Raw genomic sequence first — 10,991 nt, forward strand, 5'->3', positions numbered from 1 at the left:
ATCTCGTAAGGACCCCACACTGATGAGCAATACTCAAGTATAGGTCGAACGAGTGTTTTGTAAGCCACCTCCTTTGTTGATGGACTATATTTTCTAAGGACTCTCCCAATGAATCTCAACCTGGTACCCGCCTAACCAACAATTAATTTTATATGATCATTCCACTTCAAATCGTTCCGCACGCATACTCCCAGATGTTTTACAGAAGTAACTGCTACCAGTGTTTGTTGCGCTATCATATAATCTTACAATAGCGGATCCTTCTTTCTATGTATTAGCAATATTATGGCATCAGATCAAAATACTCTGTTTTTCAGCAGGAACTTTGAATAGACAGTATTAGAAAACTAATACAAATATAATCATCATGTCAAAAAACGAGCTGAAAATAATTACATATTCCCTTGCTTTTGTCACCTAAAGGACTAGAACTAAAAGAAACACACAATACCACTATAAGCTAATTCTCAAGCCAACAAAATATCTACATCTACATGGTTACTCTGCAGTTCACACTTAAGTGCCTGGCAGAGGGTTATTCGAACCATTTTCATACAACTTCTCTACCATTCCACTCTCGAATGGCGCGTGGGAAAAAGGAAGACTTATATCTTTCCGTTCGAGCTCTGATTTCTGTTATTTTGTTATGATGATCATTTCTCCCTACATAGGTGGGTGTCAACAAAATATTTTAGCTTTCGGAAAAGATAGTTGCTGACTGAAATTTCGTAAATAGATCCGCAAAGAAAACCGCCTTTGTTTCAGTGACTGCCACCGCAACTGGCGTATCATATCAGTGACACTCTCACCCCTGTTGCGCGATATCACGAAACGAGCTGGCCTTCTTTCCACTTCTTCGATGTCCTCCGTCAATCCTACCTGGTAAGGATCCCGCACCACGCAGCAATATTCCAGCAGAAGACGGACCAATGTAATGTAGGATGTCTCTTTAGTGAGTTTGTCGCATCTTCTAAGTGTTCTGCCAACAAAGCGCAGTCTTTGTTTCGCCTTCCCCACAATATTATCTATGTCGTCTTTTCAATTTAAGTTGCTCGTAATTGTAATTCCTAGGTATTTAGTCGAACCGACAGTCCTCAGATTTGTGCGACTTATCGTATACCCAAAATTTATCGGATTTCTTTTAGTACTCATGTGGATGACCTCGCACTTTTCTTTGTTTAGTGCCAATTGCCAGTTTTCACACCATACAGAAATTGTCTCTAGATCATTTTGTAATTGGAATTGATTGTCTGATGATTTTAGTAGACGGTAAATTACAGCGTCATCTGCAAACAATTGAGGGGGCTGCTCAGATTACCACCTAGATCATTTATATAAATCAGGAACAGCGGAGGGCCTATGACACTACCTTGCGGAACGCCGGATATCACTTCTGTTCTACTCGATGATTTACCGTCTATCACTACGAAATGTGACTTCTCTTAGAGGAAATCACGAATCCAGTTACCCAAGTCAGACAATAATCCATATGCACGCAATTTAATAGTCGCTTGTGAGGAACGGTATCAGAAGCCTTCTGGAAATCTAGGAATATGGACGCGAACTGCGGTCCCTGTTTACAGCACTCATTACTTCATGTAGCAAAAGAACGATATTTTCTGAATCCGTGTTGGTTATGTATCAATAAGTCATTTTCTTCAAGGTGATTCTTAATGTTCGAGTACAGTATATGCTCCAAAATCCTACTGCAACTTGAGGTCAGTGATATGGGTCTATAATTCAAAGGGTTACTCCTATTTCCTTTCTTGAATATTGATGTGACCTGTGCTACTTTCTAGTCTTTACAGTAAACAAACGAACAAAGAAGATTATTGAGAAACCAATTTTTGTGTAAAACCAAATAAAGTAAAATCCAAAGAAATAAGATCTTTGATAACAATACAGAAATTGGACCCATTAAACTTAAAGGAATATTCATCTGTACCAATGTATTGCGAATTTGTAAATAAAAGTTTATTATGGTACAAAAAACGGGTTCAAATCCCAGTGACGCAAATTTTCTTAAATTTTTTTTGCTATGTTACGCATGAAAGTGTTAAACGGGACAACATGTTTATGACAAGAAAAGGGCCGTTTGGAGTTCAGATGAATGTCCTCTTGGCAGCCTGCTTTCGCTTCATTTCTTTTCAAGTAGTAAATCTATAGAGCACATTTGTAGTTTCACAGAATATGCGAGCAGAAAAGAAAACTAAAGGAACAATTGCATCACACGTCGAGGAGCAATAATAATAATAATACACATTATAAAACTAATAGTAGTAATAATAAACAAAATAATAAGATTAATAATAAGGACATAACGCTCAAAAATCAGTCTAAACACGACCTCACAGACACACACACAGTGTCATTCATTCAGGAACAAAGACTTCACAATAATGGTTGCATGCGATGAAGAGTGTGATGCAAATTGCTTTCGTACACCAAGCACATTTGATGAGTCCCACGTTGCTCATCTACCCTGTATAATACAGAATGACAGCTTGTGTCCAAAACAGAACTTTGTCGAAGTTTTAAAGGGTCTAGGTTCATCAACGAGCGTAGTCATAATCTACCCGTGATGGTGAGACCTATAGAAACGTGGAGAACACAATTGACTATCTGCGAGGGACTGCAGCTGAAGAAAATTGTTCCATTGTTGCAGACTAATCTCTTCCAAAGAATCTCTAACAGCATCGGATATTTTACGAATCAATATAGTATTGTAATATCTAATATATAAAAATGAATGTTTGTTTGGTTTTGTTCGTATTTTATGCGCAGCCGTACCGTTCATCCGATTGCGATGAAAGTTTGTCGCTTGCGCGAAAGTTATAGGCATAGTACAATTATTAACATTTATTAAAATTATAGTTGCCGGGTGTTTCAGCTGGTTACCTATAATGTGTACGTGTGCGTGCGTGTGTATGCTTGTGTGTAACCCGCATAATTTTTTAGTTTTGCTCCATATGCTTTATCTTTTTTTACAGATACTTGGGGGCCGGATCATCCATGATGGACTTACATTTTCAGTACAGAATTGGAGTATCAACTATCTCGTATATTATACGAGACGTTTGCTCTGGCATATGGCGTAAAATGAAGTCAAAATGTTTTCCCGACCTCTCGAAAGATCTATGGCTTGCCTCAGCTGAAGGATTCCATAAGAGGGCCAACTTTCCTCATTGTGTGGGTGCAGTGGACGGGAAGCACATCAGAATTGTAAAACCCACTTCCAGTGGTTCACTCTACTATAATTATAAGAACTATTTTTACATTCTGTTGTTAGCTGTTTGTGATTCGACGTACAAATTCTTATTTATAGACGTTGGAGCACATGGGAAATCGTCCGACTCAACTGTGTTTCGTAATACAGTGTTAAATAAGAAACTACAAGATGGTACGCTTGATTTACCTGCACCAAAACAACTGTCATTATCGTTTGAAAGACCTATGCCATTCATGTTAGTAGGAGATGAAGGTTTCGGATTGCCAAAATTTATTTTGCGCCCTTATGGTGGAAAGTATTTAGACATTTAAAAAACGTGTGTTCAGCTATAGACTGTGCAGAGCTAGAAGGTACATCGAGTGTACTTTTGGAATTCTTGCAAACAAGTGGCGCATTTTCTATCGACCACTGGATGTTAAATTAGATTTGGCAGAGTCTATTGTGAAGACATGTTGCCTCGTCCATAACTTTGTGCGTGATCGTGATGGAATACAGTTTCAGGATATGTTAACTATTCAGGGATTGCAGGACATGTCACCTTGCTTGGTCCGTGGAGGAAATATTGCGAACGGTATCAGAGAAGATTTCGCAAAGTACTTCATCAGCCCTGAAGGCGAAGTGCCATGGCAGCTGCAAAAAATCTAAGTGCTAGAAATGTTATGTGAACATTAATGTCGTTAGGCCTAAATGTTCACTGGAATTGTATTTGAAATGTGCAGTGTTCAATTATTACCATGTTAACTGTAAGAAACCATACTGTTGCGTTCACTGAACTGATTAAAACCTGCAATTAAAATTATAATTACAATCCACTTGTTTGTATTACAGTTGTGAGTACCTAACTGAACAGAACCCAAGCACGAGCACTCTTCTCATTCGGGTGTCAAAAACTTGTAAGTCGATAGTATTATGGTGAATAAATGAAATTCATTATTATAGTAACAACATATGCGTAAATTATTGTTGTTTTGAATAATATTTTAACTGTATTTTTCGGATCATAAGGCGGAGCGCCTTATTAGACTACGAAAAGACGTGCCCTTAATTTTGTTGTGAAATTGTTGAAATAAAACTATTTATTTTATTTTACTTTCATTCGCCCTGTAGGGGTGAGTACATGGTTTCTGCGCTCATCCATTTTGTCTATTCTTCTCGCATTGAGACTGCATAACAGTACACTTGCTATTGGTAATGCAAAAGAAAAGGAGTGAGGGATAGCATTCTCCTTGTAGGTTATTAACCTCCTAGCCTCGTACAGGGGTAGAAAATATATTTCGCTATTCTTGTGGTCCGAAAAATACGGTATTAAAGTGAAAAAAGAATATAGAACTTATCAATTTTGTTTCTTTCATCTATGCTCTTTTCATTGAAATCAGGCACAATCTTCGTAATAATTTCTTGCCACGCTTTCATTTTCATGACTTTATTACTGTAGTCATCGCTTTTCATATCCCAAGTAACGGGACGACTTTCCACTTAACTTATAAAATCTTCTGTGTTGATGAACTCTAAACTCATGGCTGCACTGTGTGGAGAGCCACTGGGCTGTCTGTTGGAAATCCTGCACTGCTGTGTCTGTGATCGGTGTGCCAGTGTGAACACTCCCATACAAGCTATTGCATGTCCGGCGGTGACCGCAGCGAGCAGTGTCCGTGTCCGTCACATGTGGCGAGGGTGAGTCACTGCTGGGTCACCGTGACTCGGTGACTCAGTGCAGTGTCCCGGTGTGAATGCTCCAGTTCAAACGAATGTATCTCTATCAGTAACCGTCACAAGTGTCCCAGTGTGAAACGAGCCTTAGAGGGATACTTTGCCGTTTTATTCACGCGTGTGTCAATGTCACGCCACAGCGAGACACAAAGTAGGAGCGCTGAAAAAGCATAATCACTCCCAGCCTAATTGGAACCCAAAATTTCTCGGTGTCATCCTGGATCGTACACTATGCTTCAAACAACACCTCCTTAATGTAGCTCAAAAGTTGAGGACTCGAAACAGCATCCTCCATAAGCTATGCGGAACTACCTGGGGATCGTCAGCAACCACCTTGCGATCTTCAGCTCTGGGCTCGGTGTACTCAAGTACTGAGTATTGTGCACCTGTTTGGACGAACAGTCATCATACAAGGCTTGTTGACACGCAATGAACACGACAATGCGCATAGTAAATGGCGCAATCAGATCTGCTCCAGTTCATTGGCTTCGACTGTTCACCGATATAATGCCTCCTGATCTACGCAGATATGCTGCCTTTATGAGGGAATTCCACAAGACCTCCAGGAATTCTAACCTACCCGTGCGGAGCGACCTGCCTTTTTTAAATCGTAAGAGACTGAAATCACGCCATCCAAATCTGTGCGATGCTGCTGACATGGTTGCTAAGAATTTCAACCCCCTTGAAGACTGGAAAGGTCGGTGGGAAGCAGTGACAGATGTGCACCTGCATAACATCTTCTCAGGTGGTAAACTTCCAAGTGGATTCGACCTACAGCGCAAGACGTGGACTACTCTCAACAGAATCCGTACCGGCTACGGCCGATGCAGGGATTCTCTCTCTCAGTGGAAGAAGCTGCCTGATCCAGCTTGTGAGTGCGGGTCTCCATACCAGTCCGTTCACCACATTGACACTGAATGCAGGATTCGAGCTTATCACGATGCCGAAGAGGACTTCCTGCTAGCAACTCCAGATGCAGTGCGCTGGATTGAAGGACTGGATATTCAGTTGTAAAGGCAAACTTAAGTTTCTTGTGTGTCAATATGTACATATGTATAGGTAATTTAATTTCGTGATATGTCTGTATTAGCCATACGCTAAATAAATAAAGTCGCAGCTGCTTTTGATCACATTGATACTTCGTCGAATGGTTTGGAACGACCCCTAGTGGTTCCAACTTGACACGAGAGCAAAAATTGCGGTCGCTCTGTGCACCAAATGGGTGCCATCAGGTTCGGTGGAGATACAGCCCCAGTATGTCCTTAGAGATAGTTTGAAACGCCCGAGGGCGCCAGCAGTGCCAGTGGTTGTAAAGAAGCTCTGCCGTTACTCATCGTACTGCGAACTGTCATTTTGTGTAAGAATCGAAGTCACGGGGAAAGGGGTAGTTTTACTGAGTCCCTTTGTAGCACCCCAGTGTGGCCTTTCAGAATCGATTGTGAGCTGCTGTCTGTCTGGGATGTTTTCCTCCGTCACTCGGAAGCAGCTCACAATCGATTTCGACGCTGAGCGTCGCGGCTCGAGCTCCATTGCACTGGCGTGAGAAGCCAGGATGAACCACGGAGCGCAGTTGCGCTGGAGAAGGTTTGGCGCGCGCGCCACCGGTGAAGCGCGCGTGAGAAGCTGTGCTCGGACTCTGGCGTGGCGCTAAGCACATTGTCGTGCGTCGTTATTTACGACACGGCAAAATTGTCGTGTCCTCGCGTCACAGAACTGGAAGAAACGGTCAGAAGAAGAAGGCAGACACAGAGAAGAAGCCTTCGCAACCCTACAGCAATGCGGAAGGGAGGCGCGACGAACGTCATACACATGTCCCCCCTCTGTACATGGAGTGCAGTAGAGGGTCACTGGCAGAGATGCACGACATCGTAGCCAACTGCAGCAGGGAAGAAGCAGGCGTAGAGTCCCTGGACTGAGACCTCGTGGTGCAGCTGCAGGCAGCGAGCGTGGCCGACCACCGCGCACCGAAGAGCTCTGTGGCCGCCCACCTAAGTGATCCACCTACTACGGGGAAGACGAGGGCGCCGAAACAGCGGGCTGCCTCGGATCTGTGATGAGAGGACTGTCGAAGAGGGGCTGTGCGTGCCGGACAAATAAGAAGAGGTCGTAGTGGGAACAGTGAGGAAGCTGTCGTGTGTTCGTCGAAGCACGGACTCTGAGCCGCAGTGCTTCAGGTGCCGAGCTGAAGACTGCCACAGCTCGGCGCGCCGCGCGCCACAGCCGCACGTGTGACAGACGACGAGAGGGGGCGCCAACTCGTGCTCGCTGCGGCGGGCACACGTGGCGAACTGGCGTGGCTGTCCGGCTTTCGCCAGCGGCGGCTGCGCTGGGGACGAGGCGGAAGCCGGGGAGGCGCCACGACGACGCCGCAACCGCCGCAGAACGAAGACGCAACAGAAAGTCGAGAAGAAAGCTCCAGCTATCGACAGGCGGCCGGAACATCACGCCAGTGAGAGTACGCGGCGACCGGCCGTCGGCGGTAGCGCAGCAAGCAGCAGGCAGCAGGCAGCGCGAGTGCAGGAGACGCGCGCCGTGCTGGCGGCCGCGCGGAAGGGCCCGGCTACGGACTTCAGAGCCGCCACGGACGCAGGCAGCGCAGCTTTTGAGGCCACCCTGCCGCCAAATCCCGATGCGATTCCAATTCCGTTTTACAGAGAGTACTCTACTGCATTGCTTAGCTTGCATTTATCGCGAATGTCTTGCGCAACGTCATGTCCCGAGCGACTGGAAAAAAGCGCAGGTGACGCCTGTAGATAAGAAGGGTACCAGGATGGATCCTCAAAATTACAGACCAATATCGTTAACAATATGTCGAACATACTCTCAGTTCGAATGTAATGAATTTCCTTGACACAGAGAAGTGGCTGTCCATGTATCAGCACGGCTTTAGAAAGCATCGCTCCTCCGAAATGCAACTCGCCCTTTTTTCACATATCTTGCGAACCATGGATGAAGGGTATCAGACGGATACCACATTCCTCGACTTCCGGAAACCGTTTGACTCGGTGTCCCACTGCAGACTCCTAACTAAGGTACGAGCATATGGGACTGGTTCCCAAGTATGTGAGTGGCTCGAGGACTTCTTAAGTAACAGAACCCAGTACGTTGTCCTCGATGGTGAGTGTTCATCGGAGGTGAGGGGTATCATCTGGAGTGACCCAGGGAAGTGTGGTAGGTCCGCTGTTGTTTTCTATCTATGATCTTTTGGATAGGGTGGATAGCAATTTGAGGCTGTTTGCTGATGATGCTGTGGTGTACGGGAAGGTGTCGTCGTTGAGTGACTGTAGGAGGATACCAGATGACTTGGTCAGGATTTGTGATTGGTGTAAAGAATGTCAGCTAACTCTAAATATAGATAAATGTAAATTAATGCAGATGAATAGGAAAAAGAATCCCGTAATGTTTGAATACTCCATTAGTAGTGTGGCGCTTGACACAGACACGTCGATTAAATATTTGGGCGTAACATTGCAGAGCGATATGAAGTGGGTCAAGCATATAATGGCAGTTGTGGGGAAGGTGGATAGTCGTCTTCGGTTCATTGGTAGAATTTTCGAAAGGTATGGTTCATCTGTAAAGGAGACCGCTTATAAAACACTAATACGACCTATTCTTGAGTACTGCTCGAGCGTTTGGGATCCCTATGAGGTCGGATTGAGGGAGGACATAGATGCAATTGAGAGGCCGGCTGCTAGATTTGGTACTGGTAGATTTGATCATCACCTGAGTCTTACGGAAATGCTTCAGGAACTCGGGTGGGAGTCTCTGGAGGAAAGGAGGCGTTCTTTCCGTGAATCGCTACTGACGAAATTTAGAGAACCAGCATTTGCGTCTGACTGCAGTACAATTTTACTGCCGCCAAGTTACATTTCGCGCAAAGACCACAAAGATAAGATAAGAGAGATTAGGGCCCGTACAGAGGCATATAGGAAGTAATTTTTCCCTCGCTCTGTTTGCGAGTCGAACAGGGAGAGAAGATGCTAGTTGTGGTACGAGGTACCCTCCGGCACGCACCGTATAGTGGATTGCGGAGTATGTATGTGGATGTAGACGTAGAGACGGAGAAGGCACGCAGCCTACTGCGACAATTGCGGCCGCAGCTCGCGCACGACATCCGTGCGGACGCCACAGGAGGAGAGAAGAACCTGCCGCTGGGCTCGAGGGCGTCGGCTACGTCGTCCGCAACGGGGAAAGACTCAGCCGCGGCTCTCACTGGGCGTGCCAGCGCAGCCGACGAGTGAGGACGAACGGTACCGCCAGGCGACCGCACACCTCCCACCGCTCGACTTCGACGCTCGCCCGTCAGACACCCGTGGGCTACCAGCGCCTTTCCCTGCGTCAAGTCGCCACTGAAACGGCCGGGAGTCGCCACTCACGCAGCGCCGCAGTAGCCTAAACCGCACCACACCGTGCTGCAGCACCGTCACCGACAGACCTCTTATGACGAACACATAGTTTGAAACGGTATCCGCTTCCACGACACTCGCTTCTAACTTAACCCATCCTTGCATGATCTATCGCAGTCAGCAAGACATCCGCTACTGGTCTTACTACCCGACCCAACTATCGCAGAGGCTTTTTTTTTCCCTTGGCGCTTGCCTTGGCACTTCTTTCCCTCTGCCCTTCAAACCGCTTCGCTTCGTTCAACCTTCGACCCAATCTATCTCCAGATGACTGGGTATAAATGGTTAACCTTAACCAGACGTACGCGAATATCGCAGTATCCACATCCTGCGATACCTCACTTTAGTGAAAAGTAATCCTTAAGCAGAGATGACGGTAGACCTCTTGAGTTGGTCATGATGCCGGTGTGGACGTGGAGGGGCTCCACCTCTTTTCTTTCTTTCCTTTTTTTTTTTTTTTGTTTAAAGACAAAGACAGGCTGAAATGTGGGTGGGAGGGGGTGTGACGACCTCCCGATCGTCTGAGACATCCACAATGTCGTTGGGCAGAACTGTGGTGAAATTTTGTGCCAGTGTGACTGTGGTGTCACCGCCAGATACCACACTTGCTAGGTGGTAGCCTTTCAAACGGCCGCGCTCCGTTAGTATACGTCGGACCCGCGTGTCGCCACTATCAGTGATTGCAGACCGAGCGCCGCCACACGGCAGGTCTAGAGAGACTCCCTAGCACTCGCCCCAGTAGTACAGCCGACTTTGCTAGCGATGGTTCACTGACAAAATACGCTCTCATTTGCTGAGACGACAGTTTAGCACAGCCTTCAGCTACGTCATTTGCTACGATCTAGCAAGGCGCCGTATTATTCAAGAATGTATCCTGAACAGATAATATTGCGAATCATGTACCGTCAAGAGCGACGTTCATCATTAATGGATTAAAGTTAGGTATCAAAGTAATTACGTCCACTTTCTGAATTCTCATTCCTTGTCATGTTCCAGACCTCACGTCAGTATAGTTCTTCCCTCCTCACGCCAGCCTGCGTGAGCTAAAACGCGTGGATTTCGGCCTCTTCTCGTAACACGGTGTTGGCTCTTCTGGTAACACAGAAGTGACACCATTAACTCACCTTGTACCTCACATAAACTTCTGAACTGTGGCCTTTATTCGCAACTGGCGACACTTGGCTGTTCCAGGCGTCGTCGAAGCAGAAGCTGACCTGGCGTGGTGCCACGCTTTTGCACCACTGCAGAAAAACCGTTGTCGGCACCTTTGAGCCAAATTTCAAATGCGGCCCAATTGGAGGCAGCTACAGGTGTAAGTAGGCTGTTTAGGTTTTTTTATTGGTAACGCCGCCGCCACGTAGCGCTCTGTATGAAAATCACTGGCTGTGCCGTGTGCAGTCTGTGGCTCACCACGACCTGTTGGAGCGTTGCCGCTCCGTTTCTCGTCCGCTGCGGCCCTGGAGGGGGAAGGACATAGCAATAAATACTGGACCAGATCCACTCGAGGAGCAGTCTCAGGTCGCACCTGATGAAGGTTACGAGCTACGTGACCGAAATATCGTGCAAGTACGACGCTGATATCCGGCAGACCACACGACAACTCAAGATGCCATTAGATCGCCGGGAAAGCCTGAAGAGTTACATCAAAA

At 46.1% G+C, this 10,991-nt stretch overlaps 1 protein-coding gene across 2 annotated transcripts in view; it reads left to right on the plus strand.

The window, feature by feature from the left end:
• Nucleotides 1-4,096, plus strand: part of LOC126292139 (uncharacterized) — a 670,252-nt gene extending 666,156 nt beyond the window's left edge. For both annotated transcript variants that reach the window (XM_049985977.1, XM_049985976.1), the window contains exon 7: nucleotides 2,991-4,096. In XM_049985977.1, the coding sequence (XP_049841934.1) occupies nucleotides 2,991-3,540 (550 nt within the window). In that variant the 3' untranslated portion in view covers nucleotides 3,541-4,096. The remainder of the gene's footprint in view (nucleotides 1-2,990) is intronic.
• Nucleotides 4,097-10,991: the final 6,895 nt, after the last annotated feature.

This window comes from Schistocerca gregaria, chromosome 9 (genome assembly GCF_023897955.1).
Source record: "Schistocerca gregaria isolate iqSchGreg1 chromosome 9, iqSchGreg1.2, whole genome shotgun sequence".
NCBI classification, from domain to species: domain Eukaryota; kingdom Metazoa; phylum Arthropoda; class Insecta; order Orthoptera; family Acrididae; genus Schistocerca; species Schistocerca gregaria.